The 25,149-nt window shown below is 40.5% G+C and overlaps 2 protein-coding genes across 2 annotated transcripts in view; one reads left to right on the top strand and one right to left on the bottom strand.

Annotated features, from left to right (window-relative positions):
* The window catches only part of LOC106808568 (furin-like), a 98,097-nt gene extending 84,647 nt beyond the window's left edge, over nt 1-13,450 (bottom strand). Inside the window, exons 1-2 of the mRNA XM_014811330.1 lie at nt 13,362-13,450; nt 5,901-6,408 (exon numbers count right to left, since the gene is read on the bottom strand). Of these exons, the coding sequence (XP_014666816.1) occupies nt 5,901-6,056 (156 nt within the window). The 5' untranslated portion in view covers nt 6,057-6,408; nt 13,362-13,450. The remainder of the gene's footprint in view (nt 1-5,900; nt 6,409-13,361) is intronic.
* Nucleotides 13,451-13,577: 127 nt separating this feature from the next.
* Nucleotides 13,578-25,149, top strand: part of LOC106808570 (28S ribosomal protein S29, mitochondrial-like) — a 14,060-nt gene continuing 2,488 nt past the window's right edge. Inside the window, exons 1-12 of the mRNA XM_014811331.1 lie at nt 13,578-13,639; nt 14,267-14,442; nt 14,773-14,877; nt 15,119-15,227; nt 15,592-15,684; nt 16,125-16,261; nt 16,496-16,576; nt 17,315-17,394; nt 17,779-17,857; nt 19,015-19,074; nt 19,314-19,412; nt 20,823-20,953. Of these exons, the coding sequence (XP_014666817.1) occupies nt 13,597-13,639; nt 14,267-14,442; nt 14,773-14,877; nt 15,119-15,227; nt 15,592-15,684; nt 16,125-16,261; nt 16,496-16,576; nt 17,315-17,394; nt 17,779-17,857; nt 19,015-19,074; nt 19,314-19,412; nt 20,823-20,953 (1,193 nt within the window). The 5' untranslated portion in view covers nt 13,578-13,596. The remainder of the gene's footprint in view (nt 13,640-14,266; nt 14,443-14,772; nt 14,878-15,118; nt 15,228-15,591; nt 15,685-16,124; nt 16,262-16,495; nt 16,577-17,314; nt 17,395-17,778; nt 17,858-19,014; nt 19,075-19,313; nt 19,413-20,822; nt 20,954-25,149) is intronic.

Genomic DNA, 25,149 nt, shown 5'->3' on the forward strand with positions numbered 1-25,149 from the left:
AAGGCATTCGAGTGCTGATCGAACAAGGCGCATGTCCTAACGTACTGCTGCGTGGCAATCCGCCTTGCCTGTCATCATGAAATGCTACCTCCGCAGTTGTGAATCTGCATAGATTAGCCTCCTGAATGCCTGCAGTCCTGATCCAGCATGAGCTAGTGCCCGATGCTTCCCAAGAAACTCATTTATGTGTGAAAGCCTCCCAGGCCGCCAAGACTATGTCATTTAATAAACTTCTTTGTGGGCTCAGTCTCGATTTTGAGACATGAGGGCTTTCGACCATAGTAGTTCGGTCAGGTGATGGGAGGAAAATTTTGGGGCGGCGTATATACACCATGGCGACGAGCATGCTCACACACAACTTAGTGTGGAATAAATGCACGTTGTGTGAACAGGCACCATGATATCTGGTTTTTGGCTGCCATTTCAGCTTTTTGACATCAGGATTTAGCTTATTGAAATGTGTAGTCATTGGATTCCTCGGGCTTTCCTGGAAATGTATTGTTTAGCCACCTTAAATCGAAAGCTCTATGTTATCAGGGGTGGTATAACATAGGGGCTAGTGTGATCATCCATATAAACAAGGGAGATTGCGTCAGTTTACTAGCTTATAATACCCTACGGTATTTACTACTGGCGTAACTCAGGTCCAACTGAGCTCAGAAGTCGGACAGACAGTTACATTCGCCCATCATCGTCACGGGGAAAAAAAAAAAAAAAAAATCGTTTCTCGCTAGACCCCGCAATCGGCAAGATACACGCCTAAAACCCAACGACACGATTCTGCCATATTCTATTGGCCAATTAAATCCACCGCCAATAGCGCGCCTCTATAATGAACAAAAGGCAGCTTACAACCAGCACTGTCCACGGCTTGCGCTTCACGGCGAGGCGCTGTGGCTCGCAGAGAGATTTTCAAGCCGATTCTGGCTGTTCTGATAGCGATGGGCGTCGCTGTGGATGGTATTGGGGGGGCATGCCAGCTGTATTGCCGGCATGCCGCGTATGACAGAAGGATAACATATGTCGGCTGTACCGCGCTGTCAAATTGCGTTATTCTCGCGCCGAGTGTTGCCGTTGCATGCCTAATCACCCTGACCGAGCCACAGTAGCCTCGCCGTGGAGCGCAAGCCGTGGACAGTGTGCGTTAGTTAGCTGCCTATTTGTTGATTCATAGGCGCGCTCTACGGTTGATAAGGGCCAAAGATTCCGCGAGATTCGTGTGTAGTGTTTAGGTTGTCTTTCTTCGGATGTTGCGGGTGTCTCGAGGGGCCAAAGATTTCGTACAATGAGGGGCGATGTCTGTGTCCGATTTGAGTCAGTTGGATTCGAGTTACGCGTAGTAATTCGTAGGTATCTATAAGGCTAGTAAATGGAACACGAATTTGCCCTTGTTTATTGTAGGTTCCACTCCTCCTCAATTATACGACTCCTTGATGTTATTTAGGAAGCGGAGATGGAAGAAATATCAATGTTGTTTAGTGACGAGACCATTATTGATAAAATGGCCGCCATGGAACTTCCACCACCAGTACCTCGCTTAAGAGTTTTGCATATTGTATATACGAGGCAATATATTTTGCGGTATAAAACAGTTGACAGACTTTCTGTTGCAATTGGTCCGAGGTTGACCCCATTTTTTTCACGAAATGCCTGGACTATTAGTTTTTAGATTGTGTATGACTATTCTGTAGATACAAATAAATCTATAGATAAGACTAGCATATTTAAGCATGCATATTGCTCAACATTTTAGCATAGCCAGTATAAAATTCATACATGAAACTGATTTACTTACATGTATTCATGCATTATAGCATGAATATGCACATTATTAGAAAAATAGAAACACAAATGCAGTTGCTTACAGAGTTTCCTGAGCTAACCACTTAAAAAATTCATTATGCACATAAATTAAAATTTTTATTTTAACTAGAAATGGTAAAAGGCTTATGGCCACACAGCATGACTAACATAAATATATGGTTTAATTTGGTGTATGGCCCACAGTGTGTTAGCCAGAGACCCGTCTGTACCCGTCATTTGGACGGCCTATTCTTGGATGAGACAGATGAAATTTGATAGAGACGGCATAAGGGCGGCCCAATTTTATATATTATACACCTTGTATAACTGCCAACAGTGCTTATAAGAATATAAAATCAGTCTTTTTGGCATTTCAGACTAAATTTCCTCCATTTTAAGGTACCCCCCTAGGTAGCCACAAGTTCTCTTCTCGCTTAACACTACGTTGGCACACGGACAACAGTTGATACGTGTAACAGTCAGAGAGCCTGGTCGGTTTACCCCCTAGGGTGCTTCGCGCCCACAGCATCCTCGCTTTGCTCAGGTGGTGAGACTCCCTGATTTTTTTCCCTGGCTAACACCCTGGTGGCCCAACTATCCTAAGTCAGCAATATACCATGGATTCTTAGAACGAATGAATGACTATATATATAGTGTTGAGAAACTGAAATGAAACAAATCAAATTGGACTTCATATTATATGGACCCTAGCTGACAGATACATGTACTGTAACATTTTCGGCTATAACGTGGTCGCCGTACAGAGTACCAATTATCCTATTATCAACATATCGCCTATTATAAATTTGACGATCTTTGTGGTTCAACAACTGAAAAAGAATGAGAGCATGTACATATTGCCTATTGACATTGTATTGGTATCTAGCAAGTTAACTGGCTTTGGTAGCAACCACAGGCACTTGGAATGTCTCAATAAAAAAAATTTATGGTAAATAAACACAAAATGTACCAAAGTCTTAATGTTTCTCTACTCTATTTCGCCTATAATTCACCTGTAAATGCCGGTCAAATGCTCATCTGCAACACACAAGTACACCGTACGCTAGACCGAATAATTCTGTCCCATATAACCTTTTTTATATTTTGGTGAGGGTTATATTGGGACAAACGGACAATCATGCGATTCTACAAGCTGCATCTGACTATACGTCAGATGAGCTAACTATAGACAGAAGGCACTCACGGAGAGTGCACATCTCCGCCAGCTCCCTCGCTCGTAGCAGCCGCTCGTTGCTGCTGCTCGCTCACATGTACACGCTTGCTGGCTTGCTGCCCACTCGCTCGTAGCAGCCGCTCGTTGCTGCTGCTCGCTCACTCGCTCGCTGGCTCGCTGTGCTGGCTGGCTGACACGATAATATCGATCGCGCGAACACACGAACACACTAAGTTAACACAAGAGCAATCACATAACCTCCTCCAACTACGTTGGGCGCAGGTAACGAGAGTACTGCCTACTCACTGAGTATGGAAGCCACACCGTCAGCGCAGTACCTTACTGAGTAAAACCGTCTGGAAGTACAGGCTGGAGAGGGTGTGATCTCAGATAAACGGACAAGTACCCGGGTTACGAATAAATACGAATATATTATAATTGTATAATTAGAATTTATGATAATAAATTATACAATTAGAATTTATAATAAAAAATTATTTAATTGCGAATACACTCGGTGTATGGGAGCAAATACAGTCAGTAAATGAGTCCCGCGTTCTGAAGGGAAACAGTAGGGGGCACCTATGCTGAGACACTTCACACATATTATATCACGCGCTTGCACACTACGTACAAAAAAGTTATCCGAAAAGTTAATCCATTACACAAAGGGGTCCAATTATAAATCATTCCATTACAGAGCGGACCAATTATAACGCAAATTGCATTAAATTGTAAGAGTTCTCGAACCCACGTGCAGTGAGAGCGGAGCAACAATAGTTGCAGTATATATTTTCCGGCTGTCTGGCTCGTTTGAATGGGCCCCTAACAACATGTACCGTGATTTGAATTCAGCGCCCAAGGTGGTATAACTGTTGCCAATGTCAGAATACGGATAAAATAACAAATCGTGTTTTGTCGGACGCGACGAGGCATTATAATGGGGCAATTCACATGCACACTAGCACACATGCGAGGCACGAGAATAAATGCTTCTTGACAAACCAATTGGTTTTAGAAATTTGGTGTACTAGTTAGTATACGTCATTACTCGTATTGGTCATAATCGGTAGCGGTTCGCCTGCGTTTCCCGTCGCGACCACAAGAGGCACTAAGCCCGAGCTATGGTAGCTCTAGTACTATAGCCCGCTGATTGCTGCCGCAGGCCTGCGGCAGTGATCCGCGGGGCTATAGTACTAGAGCTAGAGCTATGGCTACTAGGTTGGCTATGGTAGACGTACACTACAAATACGCACCGACTCACGTTTGTATAAGCATACCACGTATACCACGTATTGGTATTGGCATACGTATTGGCATACGTATTGGCCACGTATTGGCCACGTATTGGCATTATACCACGTATTGGTATAAGCAGAACCTAGAATCTAAGATGTATATCGATGATAATGTATATTCAATACTGGCGGAAGCCTGCGCGCATGTAAGCGTCAGGCTGTGAGTATCACCAACCCCGCAACATACGTGCCCCAGGCTCTCTTCTCTTTACCTATGTGGTATTCCAAACATTACAAAATATATATTCCAATATGTTCTAATGTTCGTGGCTAACACGACGGGTAAACCACAAAGAACGCAGAAAGAGTCAGCAGAACTGCAGTCTGTGTACAGATCCACGAGGACTACGGCGCTGTAACAGTAGATCAACAGCCCATTTAGGATTTGGATGCTGCATGCGTTTCAATGCGTTTCACTGTGGCAATAGCCAGTTTCATGCGCAATCATACCGGTCTAGGTAGCAGTGGTAATTATTCCACAGCTAAACTCCAAGAAGAGAAGGACAAAAACCATTATATCACAATAGGCAGCTAGTAATATGCTTTTTTGCGGTATACGATTTTTTGTCACTATTATGTACAGCTGCTCCAGACAGCCTGAATGTGCTCACTCCTAAACCGTGGCTCTGAATATATGGAATATCGTGGGTATCACGCGTTGAATGATTCTCAGTTCAGCAGATGTTGTTCTGATTTAACGTTAGTTTCCATGTCGAGATCGTTTAAAAACGATGTCTGCATTGCATTTATTTTTCCATGCACCAATGAGAGAGTGCATGATCGCTTAACGGAGAATTCTTGATGAATTACCAAAGACGAGGTATGCGAATAAGGCAGGCAGGGTCGACTGAAAGCGGATTTTTCCTTTGTCCAATTAATCCCTATTCGAAATGCATTAATTAGCAATTCCCAGCCATGCCACTCATTAGAAATCACTGTATAAATATGCTGCACTAAGTAGTGGCTGTAACCAAGCATATGTTTTAGCAAACAGTGACCGCTACGCTCCAGTAAACTGAACCAATGCCAATGTTGTGACCTACCAACTACAGTCCACACACACACAACTTCTGGTGAATAGTCGGGTCTTGGAAAACATACACTGGTTTACCGAATGCCAGTAATCTGCACCATTCTTCTGAGTCAATTGCAACTCAAAACCATTACAAGTATCTATTATGGCAAGTTCCTGGCTAATTTGCAAAACAATACACCCAGTTTGGTAGTGCTGAAAAAATACACCCTACAAAGCTCAGCTGTGTAACACTTTAGCAGTCACCTCAAGTTCACATTGCCCCAAACACGCCGATTCATTTCCCACACACATATAACAGATATGTACGTTCACATGTGAAATAGCAACGTCCGTTTTAGAGTTATCGGAACCAACAGTATCTGACAGTACAGGAACAAAAAATGTCTTTAGCATGGAAATACTATAATAGTTCTTCCCCATTTTTCAAATGTCAGCTATATAAGGAGACATGCTTATTTTAAACCCATTATGTTCATTGTTCAATAATGAAAATACCCTCTCTGATTATCATTTTGAAATATGTTATCAAGAAACTGATAACCCACACCTGTTATATCCTTAATAAAATAAAAAATTAGACCATACTCACCGGAGCTAAGTAAATGAAGCCATGCTTTCTAGCTAGATCCTTGGCTACTTGTTCACCACCTATAATGTTAACTGCCCACTTGTCCGAGAATATAGCCGCATGAGTGGCCTTTACTAAAAACACGTAGAACATCGACAATAGAACTGAAAGTTCCATCCTAACTGTTCCCTAATTGCTGTGCAGATTAAGCCAGGATATTCTTTATGAACGGTTACTCCGGATTTGCATATCCTATGACTGCCTGGGTGATGAATGAACACTAGACTCAAACTGCCTTGCCAGAAGCTGAGCTTAGTAACAAGAAAGTCCAGCGTTCACTCATGCAACTGCAAAATCTAGTGTTGTAGTGCTAACACCTCCCAGTGATGCAAAAGGCTTATCACGGACAGTTCGGGTTCTGGTTTCTGCCACTTCTCTCTTCACCCTTCACACCAGGCCCGATTTCTCTTTGTTGTCTGGCATACATCTACTTCAGCTCTGCAGCTGGGTGGTTTGTCAAGCAGTTCCCCTGGAACAGATAGAAACAAGTTTAGTGATCGATACTGCTGGCTTACAGGTAAAGCCTGCTCTCTCTCTCTGGCTTTCTCTCATGCGTGCTGATGTCTACATCTATGCTAGGATTTATTTATAAATTGCAATGCGCTGATTGTTCTATTGTTTGATTGTTCTGACGTGAACAATTCCGTGCATTTATAGGAAAACGAGTTTAGAGTCCAGGCATTATTTGATATGACCTTGGACAAATTGCAACAGACAGTGTCTCAACTGTTTTATGCTCTTGGAGGCGTCCACTATAATATATCAAAACTCTTAAGGAATCCTGGTGGTAGAAGGTTCCATGGCGGCCATTTTAAAAAATGGCCGCCATAAAACTGATATTTCTCTATATGTCTGCTTCTAAATAACATAGAGCTTTGATTTTAAGTGCTAAACATACATTTTCAGGGACAAGAAATCAAATGAAACACATTTCGATAAGCTAAACCTGGCCAAAAAGCCGAAATGGCAGCCATTTTTCAAAATGACCGCCATAAACCTGATATTTCCCAATATCTCCACTTCTAAATGACTTAGGGCATTGATTTTAAGTGCTAAACATACATTTTCTGGGGCCAGGAATCCAATGACACACATTTCAATAAGCTACATCAAACACATTGGCTAGCTTGTTCACGAAAGTGCGCACTGGTTTTGAATTTGTTGAGGGAAGCTCCCTTGCCAATGCCATACATGCGGGAAGTAGTATCACATCCCAGGAGAGCGTGCATGAAGAAGATGTGCTGTGATACATCGGGGCCTAACTGCTGCTTGCCAGACTTCATGTTCCAGACACGCGGTTTCTTCACATTCTTCTTTGGCTCGGGTTGGAAGAACAGGTCACATGACTTGAGGTTAGTGTGGTGGATGAGCAGATCTGTGTCATCTCCGATCAGCACAGTATCAGTGGTGGCTGCAGACTCCACTGCCTTTAGCACTATGAGGAGATCAGCGTCACCTGCAGAATGATGTGTCTGGCAGTTCTGTGCCCGTAGTTTGGTGCTGAGCATGTTGATGAAGCGCTGGTTGTTTGTCATGTTTGCCAGGAATTGTTCCTTCTTCATTGTGACCTGCATATCTTCATCAAACGTCACCATTGCTCCAGCATTCCCTCTCGTACGTCTCTGGTGTGTTGTGTCCTTTGTTGATGTACCATCATAGCCATCAAACACGACTGAATTGCCTGTCCATACTTCTTTGTGACATACTCTGTGTATTGCGCGCAGATACCTTTGTATATTGAGCCACGTTCCCATGGAATGCGCTGGACTAGTGCCCCACCATCTAACACGTAGTGGACTTGGCCTGTGATTCCTGGTGCATCGTGTGTCAGGAGTGTCCAGATAGCATCTGCTAGCACTGGCTTCTGTGGCTGTCGGAGCAGCAGTGTGGAATCAAACAGAGCTGGTGGGTAACTGCACAGCTCATATTTGAACACAGATTGACTCCAGATCATATTTGACTCCAGATCCTCTGTAGCTTTTGCAGCAATTGTCAGTCACTGGAAAAGCAGCTTGAGATCCACCTGTACTGCCTCACCATCAATCTTTACTGCCGATTTCGCAGCCAGGGTGATGGCCTGATCCTTCCTATTGAATGTGTAGTCAGCAGCAGTTTGTCCATCCATGTTGGTCAGGATAGCTGTTCCAACAGTTTTCGCTGAGTCCACATTGACTGTGCTGGCTTCATGCACCCCTGTCGAGATGCTGCGCCAGCTCGGATCTAAGCTGAAGGGTGTTATCTCTTGCAGATAGCTGATAACTGCATGTGTGTCTTTCATGTCACGTGCTTGTCTAGCATTTGTCATGTCCTTGTTTTGTTCACCAGTGTTGTAGTTGACACATGTGAGCTGCTGCATAGCATTGTTGACTTCAGCACAGGCAGGCATGAAAAGCAGCCATATGAGACGCTGTTGCTCAGTCATGCCTCGCCCTCTCGTCAGGCCACCGCTGGTCTTCATACTCCTCATCAGGACCTGTTTGATAGTGAGATCTACAGACAGACCAGCCCATAGGCGATCACTTCTTCTGACAACATGGAACCCTTCTTCGAATCGTTGGTACTGTACACATCTGGATGTTCATCCTTGAGCTTGCTCATTCGCTGCACATAGAGGCGGGCTAATTTGGTGTAGAGGTTGTGCCCAGAGGCTGCCAATGCGCTCTGCTCTGACAAACTTCCGTAGTATGTCCACCATCTCCATGTACTGTAGCCAAAGTGTGGCAGCCCTAGAGGACTTTAAGGATTCGGTTTTAGCCCTGAGGAGCTCCTTGATCCTGGTTAACACATCAGCTTGGCAGAACTCCTCTGCAGACACGGAATCTTCCATCAGGTTCTTGTAGAGGGCAGCAAGTTCATCAAGATCAGTGTTTCTAGTTCTGCCTGTCGTAGGCTCATCATCTGGTGACACTGTTGCCTCATTGGTCTCCTCCACTTCATATGGCTCTGCAGATGGTTGAGGGAGTGGCACACCAAGTACGTACGTCTGACAAAATCAAGGCATTCAGTGCTGCATCAACAAGGCGATGTCCTCGTACTGCTCGTGCAATAGCCTTGCCTGTCATCATGTGTACCTCCGCGTTGTCTGCATAGATTAGCTCCTAGAATACCTGCAGTCGGCTGATCCTAGCCATGAGGTGCCCGAGTGCTTCGCCAAGCACTCATTTATCGTGTGAAAGCCTCCCAGGGCGGCACAGACTATGTCAATTTAAAAACTTCCTGTGGGCTCAGTCTCGATGATCATGAGGGGCTTTCGCACCATAAGTAGTTGGTCCAAAGGATGATGATGGCCGTATAAGCAGCCATTGGCGACGGAGCATGCTCACACACGAAACTTCAGTGTGGAATAAATGCACGTTGTGTGACAGGCACCATAGATATGCTGTTTTTGCTGGCCATTTCAAGCTTTTTGATGCAGGTTTAGCTTATTGAAATGTGTGTGCATTGGATTCCTTGTCCCTGGAAAGTATGTTTAGCACTTAAAAATCAAAGGCTCTATGTTATCAGGAGTGTATAATAGGGAGGAGTGTGAGCATCAATAAAGCAAGGGAAATTCGTATTTAACTAGGGCCTTATAATACGCTTAGGCGATTTACTACGCCGTAACTCATACCAACTTGAGCTCAAATCGAGCACAGTACATTCGCCCATCATCGTACGAGAATCGTTTCCCTCGTAGACACCGCGAATCCGAAGATAACAGCCTAAACCAACGACTACCGATTTCTCCATTTATTCTTTGGCCAATAATCCACCGGCATAGCGCGCGCTATAATTCAAAGACAAAAGGGGCAGCTACTAACCACACTGTCCACCGGCTATGCGCTGCGACGGGCGAGGCGCTGTGGCATCGGCAGGGAGATTTCCAATCCGATGTCTGTGCTGATAGCCGATTGGGCGTGCGTGGCCGTGCATATGGGCATTGCCTAGCTGTATTGCCGGCATGCCGGTATGACCATAACGGCGCATACATTGTAGCTTGTGTACCGGGTCAAAGGTTATGCTCAGCGCGAGTGTTCGCGTTGATGGCCTAATCAGCCTCTGCAGAGCCCAGCAGTGCCTCGCGCGTGCAGCGGCAGCCCGTGGAGAGTGTGGTTAGTAGTCAGCTGCCTTTTGTTTGAAGTTATAGGCGCGCTCTACGGTTGATTAATGGCCAAAGATTGAGACTCGTGTGGCGTATGTTTTTAGGTTGTATCTTCGATTGCGGGTGTCTAGGCGAGTGCAAAGATTTCCGTAGCAATGATGGGCGAATGTAACTGTGTGCCGATTTGAGCTCCAAGTTGGATGAGTTACGCGTAGTAAATCGTAGGTATTATAAGGCGTAGTAAATGAACGAATTTCCCTTGTTTATTGTTTGTCAGCAGCTGCCTCCCTATTATCAGCCGTGATGTTATTGTAGACGGCGGAAGATGATAAAAGAATATCAGTTGTAATGGAGACCATTTTTGCAAAATGGCCGCCATGGAACGCTTCCACGTGCGATCACCAGGACTCCTTAAGAGCCTTCTTGATATGTTTTATAGAGGATATATTTGCGCTCGGGTATAAAAACAGTTGACAGACTTTCTGTTGCAAGTTGGTGCGGCGAGGTGAGCGCGCCATTTTTTTCCGAAATGCCTGGACTTATTAGTTGTTTAGAATTGTGTTGACTATTCTGAGATACAAAATAAATGCTATAGATAAGCCTAGCATATTTTAAGCATGGGCATATTGCTCAACATTTTAGCATAGCCAGTATAAAATTGACATACATGAAACTGATTTACTATACATGTATTCCATGCATTATACGCATGACAATATGGCACCTTATTCGAAAAATTAGAAACACAAAGGTAGGAAAACCGTTGCTTACAGAGTTTTCGCTGAGCTAAGCCACTTAAAAAATTCATCTATGCAGCAATAAGTTTAAGAATTTTTTATTTTAAACCTAAGAATGGTAAAAAGGCTTATGGCCACCACAGCAATGACTACATAAATATAATGGTCTTAATTTGTGTATGGCCGCCAGTGTGTTAAGCCAGAGACCGCGTCTGTAACCCGTCATTTGGACGGCCTATTCTTGAATGAGACAGGATGAAATTTTTGATAGAGACGGCATAAGGGCGCCCATTTTATATATTATACCGGCTTTTACACTGCGCAACAGTGGGCTTATTAAGACTAATAACAATCAGTCCTTTTTGCAATTTATTTTTTTCGCTATCTTTTTTTTTTTTTTTTTTTTTTTTTTTTTTTTTTTTTTTTTTTTTTTTTTTTTTATTTTTTTTTTTTTTTTTTTTTTTTTTTGTTTGTTTTTTTTTTCTTTTTTTTTTTTTTTTTTTTTTTGTTTTTTTTTTTTTATTTTCATTTTTTTTTTTTTTTTTTCAGACTAATTTCCTCCATCTTTAAGAGTATCCCCAGGTAGCCAAAGTTCTCATTCTCGCTTAACACTAAGCGTTGGCACACGGACGAACAGTTGCATACGTGTAACAGTCAGAGAGCCTGGTCGGTTTACCGCCCTAAGGGTGGCTTTCGGCGCCTAAGCAGCATCCTCGCTTTGCTCAGGTGTGAGACTCCCTGATTTTTTTCGCCGCTGGCTAACACCGCTGTGCGCCAACTAATCCTAAGTCAGGCAATATACCATGGATCTTAGAACGAATGAACTGACTATATATATAGTGTTTGAGAAACTGAAATGAAACAAATCAAAATTGGACTTGCATAAATTAATATGGACCGCTAAGCTAGCTGACAGATACATGTACTGTATACATTTCGGGCTATATACGTGCGTCGCGTACAGAGTACGCAATTTATCCTATTATGCAAACATATCGCCTATTATAAATTTGAATGATCTTTGTTGGTTGCAACCACTGAAAAAAGAATGGGTAGGCATGTACATATTGCCTATTGAGTATTGACATTCTTATGGTATCTAGAAGTTAATGGCTTTTGGTAGGGCAAGCAACACAGCAGGCATTGAATGTCTCAATAAAAAAAATTTATGGTAAATAAACACAAAATGTACCAACAGTCTTAATGTTTGCTCTAGCTCTATTTCGCCCTATAATTCACTCTGTAAATGCGCGTTTTCAAATGCTCATGCTGGCAACACAGCACAAGTAATCCGTACGTCTAGACGAATAATTCTGTCCCATGATAACGCTTTTTTTATATTTGGTGCAGGTTATATTGGAGCAGAACGTGGGGGTTCCATTGAAATTTTCGTGAGAATCGGCATGCGAAATGGAAGCAATGGCGCTGCTATAATGCCGGCCCGTACGCCGCTAATTGGCGCGAAAAAAAACGCTACGTCGTTCCGTTCTAGCATGGGCTTACTTTGCTAATGATATGTTGTATACTCGTATACATTCCTTGCAATCGTTATTTACTGTGCTTTAACAAGATTGTTTTTCAGAGACCACCCGCTTCAATTAAACTTTAGTAAATTACGTTGGCCATTTACAAACAACTCAGACGTCAATCACAGGCCGAGTGCTATCAGGCCTCCATGCGAGCGCACAGATACAAGCGAGAACCATGGGGCTATTGCTAATACTCGGCTGTGATTGGTCTGAATTGTTTTGTAAATGGCCAACGTAATTTACTAAAGTTAATGAAGCGGGTTTCTGAAAAAATCTTTTAAAGAAGTAAATAACGATTGAAGTGAATGTATACAGTATACACATATCAGTAGCAAGGTAAAGCCATGTAGAAGGGAACGGTAGGTTTTTTTTCGGCGCCAATGAGCGGCGTACGGCCGCAAGGCAGCGGCCAGTGCATGCATTTTGCATGCGACTGCTCACGACATTTCAATGAACGCCGTTCTGTCCGGCAATATAAATTATATACGCCTCCACACAAATATAAAAAGGTTATTAGGGACAGAATTCATATCCGGTGCCTAACCGTACGCCAGCCCTGAGCTGGCGTGGCAGCAAACCACAATGAATGAATTCCTCATGCTGCTTGTTGTTTGTGTGCGGCCGCAGCAGCAGGGCGGGCGTGCGTGTACTTAATTGGGTGGTTTGGCAGATGAGGCATTTGAGGCGGCAATTTACAGGTGATTGATAGGCGAATTAGAGGTAGAGAAACATTAAGAACTCTTGGTAGCATTTGTCGTGTTTATTTTTACGCATTATTTTTTTTATACGAGGACGTTCCAAGTGTCCTGTGGTAATGCAAAGATTATACATTTCAACAATACAACTTATTGAAAATCTTATACAACTTGAACAAGTAAATTGTACTTATACAAGTCTTACAAGTCTTAGACCTCTTACAAATACAAGTCTTACTTACAAATACAAGTCTTACAACTACAAGTCTTACTTACTTACAAGTCAAGATTATACTTATAGTTATACTTAAGTTATAGTTATAACTTATACTTATACTATAACAGTAAGGATAAAGTAATACTAAAATGTGTCTATTTACCATGATATCTCGTATTTTCCAGAAGCAATGCAGGCCGTCGGCACGTCCACGATCGCCAACGTTCATGTCATGTTTACAAAGAACACGAGCGCGAGTGCGGTACACTCACTAGTTGATTGACGCGTAGCAACGACCAACTTCGAGACCTCGACACTCGACAGCTGGTCGATGACAATACGGACGTGACGAACAGGAAGTGGATTTTACCGCTAGAGTGTGCATCGTTCGGCGAAAAATGGCAGCGCCCGTTCATCTTTGTGGGAAAGCAATGTGGATTGGTAAATATACATTTTTATTCGTTACAACTTAGACGAGTAATTAAAACACTGTAACACATAAAAGATTACAATCCGTGGCTACCGTATGTTTAGTAATGACTATCGCCTAGCTACGACACTGCTGCTGAGTCACAGTGAGTGGAATTTAATTGGGTTGATCAAAGATTGTGTGCTAACGCTCATGATAGCCTATTAGTATTAGGCCTAATTTGTGTTCTGACCGAGTTTTAGACATTTCGTGTCATGAAATTCACACAAAATAAAAGGTGATGAGAAGGTATTTCAGAAGCCGTAAATGTAGTTTTTTGTCATGTAGGTAAGATGTTAATGTATAATGAAGCAAGATGTGTAGATATTTCTTAGTATTTCAATGTTAAACATTTAGGAACTTTGCAAAAGTTGTTGTACAAAAGTTTCCCACATATATGATAGCCTATTAGGCCTTAAAATAGCGTCAGCTTATAAAAATTCTTAGGGCACAATTTATTGGTCTATAATACTGGGTGGATATTAAGTTACATCATAATTGTAATAATATAATTTAATTGGGTCGATCAAAGATTGTGTGCTAACGCTCAGTTTATGATTGAGTAATGCTAACATCACACATTTGTGTTCAATTTATAGCAAGACTGACAAACTCTATGAGAAGTATTTACTTCAAGAAGTCATCATCTGTAAGCCACATGCTTTCGCCTCGCTTACTGTCAACCTCCACGCATGAAGAGACAGTTGTGCCGCACACGACAGCAAGTGATGCCTTCCAGCCCCATGCTGTATGCAAAACCAATGAACATGATCCCGTAAGTATATATGGGTGATTTACGTGTTACTGGACATCAGTTACTAACATCATATGTCAAATTAAGGTGAAGGGGATCACACATTAAAGCATGGAGTATTTAAGTCTGGACTCACGTTGAGTTTGGTTCCTGGCACTTCATATGAGAGTCATGTAATATTACTTTGTATATATACTAGGTTTAACAAATTCAAGTGGTTGTTTATAATGTGGATGACATTCTTTGTATTGCTCAATATATGGCTATAATGAACTATTATATGTACCAAGTTGTGAATATATCATTTTCAATATGCCCATGTGGGCATTCATAACAGAAATTTTCTTTTAGGATAAACACACCGAAAACCACATGTCCCTGTTCTATAAGGTTCAGGAAGATGAGATCAAACGGTTATTTGGAAGCGGTGGACTTGAAAGGCAGTTTCTAATCCAGGTGCATATAACCTGTTATTTCTATAATAATGAAGATAGTACTGTAAAATAAGTACACAGCTTAATGCATGATTGGGCATTTCACTAATACAAGGAAACTTTATATCATTTTTTGTTTTCAACAAAAATATGGATTCCTCGAAAGTTAGTGATGTACTTAATTGTGATTTGAATTCTATGGTATTCAATTATGTTGCTGTTACCTGTTTGTTGTTTACTTGTTAATCCTGTTTAAATTGTAGCTTAAAACGTTTCAAGAATCCTGTTTCATGGTTAGACAGCCTGCATTTGAAGTGATCAACTATCTTAAGCAAAGTGACTACAGTAACCCTGCAATACGTTATGTACTATGTATGTATGTAAAATGGCATAAACTTGAAATTAACATGAATTATTTTCTGCAACTCAATAGCACTGGTTTAGATTTATAAGTGTAAATGAATAACCTATAAGGAATCGCTGAGCAAGTGAAAGATTCACATATATGCGTATTTGTTGATGTAATTAAATGTATTATATATATTAGAATGCAATAATTTCACCTTATTTAATTTAGAAGGTAATGCAAAGAAATAGTGTGAATATTGCTATCCCTCATATAGCTGGGAGTGCAATAATTATAGATCAATTATAGATGCAATCGTGGCTAAATGCATTGATCTTTGCATTAAACATTGAAACGTTTTTTAATCATACACCTGTGTTCTCTTGACAGATGGTAAAAAAGGTTCCGGAAAGACAGTGAGCTTGGCTCATATAATCCACTGGTGTTCACAACAGGGCTGGTTATTAATTCATGTACCAAGTGGTAAGTGGCATATAATTATATATATATCAGGGGTTAATAATGACAAAATTTCAGAAGACATGTTGTTTATGGACAGATAGGGGAGGGTCTGGAACGGGAGATACATGTGTGTTTTTTAAAGTTATCAACCTATGTCGTTTTTGGATACTTAATTTTCACCTTGAAATGGAAAAAAGTAAAATTAAACACGAACATAAATGTCAAAAACCCGGGCTAGAAATTAAGGTGTATCAATTAGGCAATTATCATATGTTAGGGGTTTTATGGGATGTCACATATTAGCTTTAGCTTTGAGGTCAAGCTGGACCCAACATGTGTTAAAGGCCTAGGGAAAACCCTGTTTATAAATAGGCATTTATTGTGCCTAAATCATACATGTACACATTTATCTGTGAGTGTATTCCTGTAATTTTCATTCTCTTGTTTCATCTGCATTTCAGCTGATAGGTTTACAGAAAGAGTGGATGAGGTACAACCTTCATCACACAACCCTGGACGTGTCGATTTGCCTGTCGTGGCTCTGGAGTGGCTGAAGCGATTCAAAGTTCAAAACTCTTTATTTTTAGAAGAGAATGAGGTGAGTCGTATATGAGAGAGCATGTAAGTCGAATGTAGTGCGTGATAGAGTTGAGAAGAGGGATATCTGGTGTGAACATGTTGTAAGATATTCATGTGTGTGTATGTTTAACTGTCATGTAAAATTGAGAAGGCCATCACAAAATTTGGAATGTATAATAATACGTTTAATTACAATAAGGAATATCTGATTTTATGTGGCTAGTATGTTGATATATGCTTAAATTATTTTCAGTTTAAAACTAGCCGCAGCTATGTGTGGAGCAAGCGGGAGTCAACAGAAGAAGGAGCACCAATAACAAATGTCATTGAGCAGGTATAAATCCAAGTATCATAATAAACTAAATAACATGAGCTTGATCAGCAAAATCATTCAACTGCATAAGTTTGAATTGGCTGAGGTTTAACATTAATTTTAAATCATAATAGAAAATGATGTGATATTTTAATTGTGTATCTGACACAATTAAGTGCATTAGTTAAAGCGAGGATTTCTCATACCAATCATTTTAATATTTTCGCAATCGTTCTGATACTTACAGGTGCTCCTTGCATAAAATTTATCATTGCAAATGTATATAGAAAGGCTAACATGTCATAGAACACTCACACAGCATTCTTTCCACCAATATGTGCACCGACCTGCACTTCAAATTTGATTGTTTACATATGTCAACAAACCTAGTGCGTGAATTTTGCTCTCGCGGGACTAGAACGCTGTCTTTACGCTAAGTTATTTACCTTTGTATACATTTCGAGATAGGTAGCCGTCTATAAATATTTGCATCAAGTAACTAAGTGCACTTGCTTTGTGGGGCCATTTGAACATTCCATTATTGTGACTCTGAAAATGGCACGCACACATTTGCTGTTTATCTGTTGTTTATAGCGTATAATAGCACAAATTTGTAGTGCTTGTTGTGCCGGAGTTATCAGTAAAATTACACTAATAGGTGAGACCCAATTTGTCTACACTTATGCAGTTTTCCAATTTATTCGTGAGATAGTCAATTTAATGCCTTTGTATGATAATATTAATTTTGTTATCTTGAAGGGCATAAATAGGTCTAAACATGCCAGTGATTGTATGAATGTCATTCTGAGAGAAGTCAAATTGCAGTCCAAAAATCTCAGGTTGGGTTTAGTTTGATCTGTAATTATTATGCAATTATATTAGTGAGCATGTACAATATCCAGGTTTCATTACTCTCATTCGTCTCTTATTCATAATTATTTATAATCTATTGTAGTGTATCTTGTATCTAGTGTTCCAATTCGAGGTAATTTTAAACAGATGCATTATATATCATAAAAGTTTATTATCGATTCGCTGATATGGTTTGCTATTTTTACAATAATATTTAATATGCATTCCATGCCTATGGTAAAGGTTTACACCATGTGCAAGCTATACCAAATCAAACTAATTCAGTTTTTTAAAAGCTTCACTTGCATAAACTATAGAAAAACAAGGGAAAATGTTATACTAATTATAATGATATAAATTTCTTCCAACAGAAAGCCAGTCTTGGTCGCTATGGATGGAGTTAACCATCTTTTCTGGGATACAGCTATCAGGCGTGAAGATCGAACATTTGTAAGTATCTTAAAGGAATACTTTACTCTAGAATTTGAGAGTATATTATATGATAGTAGATTTGTAAATAATAGCACATACCTATAAATATCTATAATTACGCATTCACGTTTGTCATAAAACAACATTGAATTTCGAAATCTTCATTTTTGGGCGCTGACATGACACCCGCGATCGTGCTGCCACCCTGAAAAAGTTGCGCATTACCCAATTTATTTTACACGTTACAGACTGAGGGCTAATCACAAAAGTGCATTTATATTTATACCTAAATGCTATTTAACCGAACGATATTCATTTTAGGACAAATTTATCCATATTATAACTGAAACTATATGTCGTTTATAAGATATTGCAATCCTTCTGCTTTTAAATTAATAAATAAGAAACACCCTCGGTCTGTAGCCCTTGGCTGAAAAGTCCATTTGCGCAACTTTTCAGATAGTGCACTTTGAGTGGTGCCACCGTCGTTGTAATCAAACTGTAGTCGTTAGTTTTAAAACATTTTTTTAAAACATTTCTAATGGTGATTGAACCATGAAATTTTTAATGTAGCGTAATTTTAACCTAAATCAACTGAAAATAACCCCAGAACCTAGAGTCAAGTATTCCTATAATATCCTTCTCACTGTTTAGCACAGTGGCGCCCTCGTGTGTTTACTATTCGTAGTTAGCAGTGCTGTCTCGACAGAAGTAAATAATTAGTAGGTCTCAGGGGAGAGATAGTGAATATAGAAATAAGTTGTGGATATAGAAATCAGTTAACCCTAACCCTAACCCTAACCCTAACCCTAACTCTAACCAGGCTAACCCTATCCCTAATTCTAAAATAAAACAAAATTAGCCAAAGATAATAACAAATAAAATAAATAAGAGACAAAATTAGCCAATCAGAGCCGTCCCTTAGCAGATCACTATCTCTCTCCTGTGAAAAATTCGTAAATAATGAGTACTTGCATTTTAGCAGAAACTGCTTTTCTTCAGTGTATCAGTATGAATTTAAATTTGGTCTCTAAATTTGTTATAGCACTTCATAGTGTACCGATCTGCCTTATTTTAAAAAATCCTCCGAGCTAAATAAGCTACAAGTATGTACAGCTAATTTACATGCTTGTAATTCTCATTCCTGCCTGATAAAAATGTTCTTATTCTCCCAGCTTCCTGCTTGTGACGTATCCTTGGTCTATAACCTGAAGAAACTCTTACATAATGACTGGGTATGTCTTATGCCAGGGAAAAATATACATAAGGGCCTAAAATGGTAAATGTGTGTGGCTTCAAATTTAGCAAATTCATGTAGATTATGTAGTTGTGTTGTAGTTAGCTTTAGGTAGTCTTGTTCAATTGGTTGTTTTATTATTTAATTGCTATATTATATTCATGTTGGCATTTATCCACAATACCGGTAACGCTAATTCATTAAAGCTGCCAGAAATGTATGATGTATGTTTTACAGTCTAATGCAGCAGTGGTCACCACAGTAGATGAGAGATATGCAGGTGTCTACAACAAGCGACGGCCTTCATACTTGCCACGTTTTCTGTTGCAGAAAAGCGTGAGTTTGTTAATTTTTAGCTCATCTGACATAGTCAGATGCAGCTTGTAGAATCGCATGAGCGTGCGTGCGTCCAGGCGTCCGTCCAGCCGTGCGTCAACAGTTTGGCACAAATCTTAACCGCTTGACGTACGGTCACGATATTCGGGATGTCGGGGGGGGGGGGGTCAAAGGTCAAAGGTCAAGAGGTGTAAAAGAAGGGAACATTCCCTCCTTAACTTAAGGTATAGGGAGGAAATGCAGAATTGCGGCACAAATCTAAACCGCTCAACCTAGGCTCGTGATAGTCGGTGTATAACATCATGGTAGGAAAAGCCATCACTGTGCTGAAATTGGAGGTCACAGGTCAAAGGTCAATGGGCACAGGGCAGATTTAGACATTTTCTGAGGACATGGTCTGACGGAGCGATTGAAAAACTTTTTTGTTTCAGCGGTGACCTAGCATTTTTATTGCTTTATTGAAAGGACCATGAAATGTACTTTCTGCTGACATGCGAAAAGTAAGTGTCGGATAACCTTTTGACCCTCAAGAGGAGGGTTAAACATGGATTTGTTTACTGTTAGAAAGAATTTGACTGCCGGGTTTGCTAGTAGAATCTATACATGGTTGGATGTATGAGGCTACAATGTCACAGTAAAATTTCAAAAGCTAAATTTGGTTGAAGAAGGTTTATGCTCCTTAAAATCGTATAATTTCTATGGCATTCTGTACTGTCAGTGTGTTACATGTAACGTATGCCACTGCCAGTGGCCACTGTCAGTGCATGTGGTGGTGATAGTACTGTGTAGTTTTTGCCTGCGTTAATTAGTTACAGGTGGCAGCTCTCTATTTGAGCCTGTAGGCTTGCGTCGGTAAATGGATGAGTGCTTACCTATTCTGTCTTGCAAATAGTTGTGCTACTTACGTACGATGGGAGCTTCCATTTTTAATCTTAAGACACTTAAACGTACGCGCTATCTCGTGGCAACTTTCATAATGATCCCAACGAACATTCCTTTGAGAAGGTTCTTGATACCATCTCTGTGCCTTCCACTGTTTCGGCGTGTATGTGAACACATTTGGGACTAACAGGGTTTACTAGAATCTCACCACTCCACCACAGAGTCACCGCAGTAGACGTGAGATGAGCGCTGTCGCTCCGCGGCACTTGTTATATATTCCTTACCTGAGCTGCTGCAGTATAGGTTGAAAAACTAAAAGTGCAAATATATTTTATGACACATGATTTACAGCAAAAGTTATTTAAATGACACTTAAAATTCTTTCCAAAACCATTATATGCTTATAGTAGAGTTTATTATAATTAAATCTATAATTTATTCTAAAACAAACATGCTTTACCATAAAATTTAATGCAAATATATTTTACTAAATTTCTTAGTAAAACCTTTGATACATTGACATTGCAGGGATTCGAACTCTTTGATCCATTTTTACCAGTACTGGTTGATGGCTACAGTGAGAAAGAGGCTTTAACCTGCATCAATTATTACATCGACCGACACTGGATTCAGAATGAAAATGGTAAAACAGACTTAATGTTTACACTGGTCTATCTAAGACACTCGCTGCCCTACTATGAGCGATTAAACACGGTTAACCTTACCGCAATAGAAAATTATTTGGGGGGATCAACGTGTTGTCTACAGCAAATTCGGTTTGTTATAAGCTAAAAAATATTGTAAAAAAAGTCAACGTTTTAGGCAAACATCAGCATATTAATGATTATAGTTTCAACTTTCAATACTAAAAACAAATGTTTTATATCACAAATGGTTTTCAATATAATTTGCTGCAAGTGTGATGAAACACAACTGATATAAAAAAAAATGCAAAACTCTTATTATAACTTGATTGTCTTTGTTTCCAACTGGGGTAAAAATGGTTTTCGAATGCACCTGATGACCCAATACCACTTATGGCAAGGTTTACATTGCATTTTTTGTAATTCATTATGTAGCTAAGACAGACGGTGCAAGAAGAGCTGATCATCTTAGTGCTTCAACCCCCTTCAACTGGACATGCTGTGTAGAGGCTTAATAGTATAACAGCTAGTCAAGGACAATGCCCATAGTATTTCCTGCAGTACCCTGCAAGGATTTCAGCCCAGCATTGTGATGTTAAAGGACTACGTCACGAATTTTCTATGGTAAAATTTGAAAAAAAAAATGCCATTTTTTTACATTAAAAAGTAAGAACTAACGTACTAAATATATCCTCAAACTCTCACCTGATAAAAATGTTTTACGTTGGTTAAATTTGCAAAAATCTAGACGATTTGTAATTTCTGTTGTCTAACACTATTCCCCAGTACTGTTCAGATACTGCGTCTCTCTGTTTTCAACCGGCAAATTAGGCGCATATAAAGAAGGTATATAAGCATGAAAAGTAAACAGAAACACTAATTTGTATTTCCATACATTTATTTTTACAAATAACAACACAAATGTACTACTTGATGGTGCAGAATTTCGTGACGGTAATCACTTTAACATCATGAGTCAAAATTAAAAGACACCAATGATGAATGTCTTTTTTATTGTGGCATATCATAGATCAATCCTACCATAGTAAAGTTAGGAATAACCGTTATAGTAGGATAATATTACACACATGGTATTTTCTTTCAGCTGTTCTGATGAAATGCTATGACACTATTATAAGTTTCAGTTTAGCGGTTTCATCATAGGCCTTAGGCATTGGCATGTAAATAATAAACGCTCTTAAAATATCCCATTGTGGTTCCTGTTTATGACCATTTTTTGTAAACCTTTTATATGTGGATTGGGGAACGGGAGGCAATACAGTAGATTAAAGAATCATTGCACATGCGAACTAATACCAGATTAATTTTTTTGTAATTTGAAATATAATAAATCGGGAACATGGGAAATCTGGACAGCTGAAGAATTGCACATTTTCACCCTGAGGAAGCTAAGAATGACCCTCGCTCTTTTTCCATCCATAAGTTTTATATGCTCTTTACTTTGTTAAATATTTATTTCATCATAGTTTATTGTTGATATTCATTACTTTCCAATATAATGTAATCTGCATTTCAATTTGTTTTAAATGCCACAGGAATTTAAAGATAGGGTAAATGATTGGGCATCAATCTTATCGTTTAAAATATGTGCGTTATTTAGTCGTACTTTTTGCATAACATTTCTGCTGTAGTAGTAAAATTGTGAGCTTGACTAGTGGTCCCCCGGCGGCCGTCCTTGTGGCAAACCGAAGGTTGAGTTCATATACATCTGCAGCCGGATCCGCGCGAAGCGCGCCAACCCGCGACGCGGCAAAAACTAACACAGGATCGCTGCCCTACTAAATAGCTTTACATGTGGCTCTTCGAGTAAGGGCTCAAGCGCGTATATCGGTCCCTTTAGCAGTTGTGCCATTGCAAGGCGGCTTTGACTACCCACGGTAGGCAGACAGCTGCTCGAAATGATCGCACAAATTTTGGCTATTCGGCGCACTTCTTTCCTGTAAAAAACAGACGTTTAGTTTCCCCCCCCATCACTCTAAATCAGTGTACATCTGTCTACTAGATATTGCGTCCAATAGATGGCAGCACGAGTCTATGCACGAGTCTATATGCATATCATTTGCCTACGACTTTGCTTGTACACCGCTCGGCGGGCTATATGCGCGTATAAGCCTCCGGTGTAATTAATCATTTCGCGCGGCGCGGCAGTTTCGGCGGCCGACGAGACGCTAATTGGCAGTTTACTTGTAAATAAATGTTACGGAGGGGGCAAAACGCTACCTCTCAGCACGCGCACGAGTAATCTGGCTAGCTTGGTTAGTGCGTAGTGGGTTTTCACACCCACAGGCACTTGGGACAGAGTCAGTAAAACTGAAAATAATATGAAGCACACATTCCAATATATATATTATCATCATAGCACACAGCACACTCGCAGCGGCGAGTGCGGAGGTCCGCGTTAGTTTTACATAGGTTTAGGAAGGAAAGTTGATATACAGTGAGCCAACGGTGGAACTGTAACAGAGGGAACCGGTAGTAGGCTCATTTGTGAAATGTGTGTCAATATTATTTTCACTTTTACTGCTCTGTCCCAAGTGCCTGTGCTCACGACCTGGGCGCGATAGGCTTGACCCGGGGATTCATTCTGCGCGCGTACAACTGCAGTCGTCACTGTCGTTCGTGGCGACGCACAACATATGCAAATGCGTTGTGTAGCGAGCGACGCAAGTATAGTGTTATATAGTGTATATTTTCTATACAGTGGATTTGCCCCTGCCTCAAGTATACCTCTAGTAAAATGATGAAATATTCGGTAAAGTACCCGCTTTCTTCCGTATGCATTCTTTTTACAGTGTCTCAATCAAATCACGATCAACTTACGTGCCATTTTTCAACTCTAGTTAGCAGAACACATAAAGAAGACAGCTTATGAGAACATCGTACTAACAAATACATTGTTACCCAGTCTATAATTCGCATTATATGTTATAACTGTCCATGTTGTATTTGTATAACTAGTAGTTCAGATTGTTGCATGAACTAATAAGATCACTAATTTAGGAATTTTCAATTAACGTAATTGCCATCGTCGCAATCAATTAATTCTACGAGTGTTTCATCAGCCACTCGACCATTATAATCCTGTCTAACTGAGTCTATATCTACATCGGCAAGTGCTCCGGATCTAACGAACGACCCGCGTCACAACTGTTGTGAATAGTTTCGTTATGGCCGAGAATAGACGTCAGCTTAATACCTCTAAAACTATAGCCCTCGCTCATGGCCGACACGCCTGTACCGGGATCTCTGTCATATAGAATGTGCGACCACATGCTGCTCGTCGATGAAGCATGTTATACTATTGTCATAGAAAGTTACTTAGGCATATGAAGTTGTATGTGGTAACTCTGAACTTGTTTAACACACTGTGTCACAATATGAAACAGCGTGCAATGTCAACCATATACAGTTTGTAATCAATAATAACAATATATGCCATGTCTTGTAAGAGTTCATTAAGATACCGTGTCACAGGGCACGGACGTTCAATAATAAAACGATCATAATAAATACAAACTTGCCACACTCACACTAGCCCTACCAGTACATACCAGTAATATTCTTAATGTTGAATTTGAACCTAAAACTTCAACTTCAACACCGTCCAATACACGGCTGGCAACACATAGCGCGCACGCCCTATGTGCATGCACAATACACAGTGATTTACAGTCCACAGTCCGCAGTGTCGCGATCCCCAACGCCATTTTCACTAACGCACGAGGTAACTAGAGATTTCATACGAAAATGGTGGTAATGTTGATTTGCTGCTCGGCACGTGGTCGGTTTCTCTGTAGAAACCAATTTAACCATTTCTGCTGTTCATGCCTAAACATTATTTGCACTTATGGCGTGCCCATAGATGGGCAACGATCCAATGTACATAGCATTTTCAAGTCGTCTTAACTACACGCAAACGCTCGCTTACCTCAGCTAGACGCTGCCCCGTGGACAGTTCCAGCGACGCTAGCGTAATCCTACTTCAGTGTAAGCCAACCAGATAAGTTGCGTGAGTGAAGGTCGTACAGTCTGCCCGCAACGTCAGTGCCGCTTCAACGTCCGTAGCTAACTGAAGAGACCAATGTGATGACAATTTGAGTAATGTGTATTGACAATATTTGTGACATATACACTGCTCATTGTTTGCATATAGGTCCAAACATGTCTGTTTTTACATGAATAAAGGCATA

The sequence above is a fragment of the Priapulus caudatus genome, unplaced genomic scaffold (genome assembly GCF_000485595.1).
Source record: "Priapulus caudatus unplaced genomic scaffold, Priapulus_caudatus-5.0.1 Scaffold287, whole genome shotgun sequence".
Lineage (NCBI taxonomy): Eukaryota > Metazoa > Priapulida > Priapulimorpha > Priapulimorphida > Priapulidae > Priapulus > Priapulus caudatus.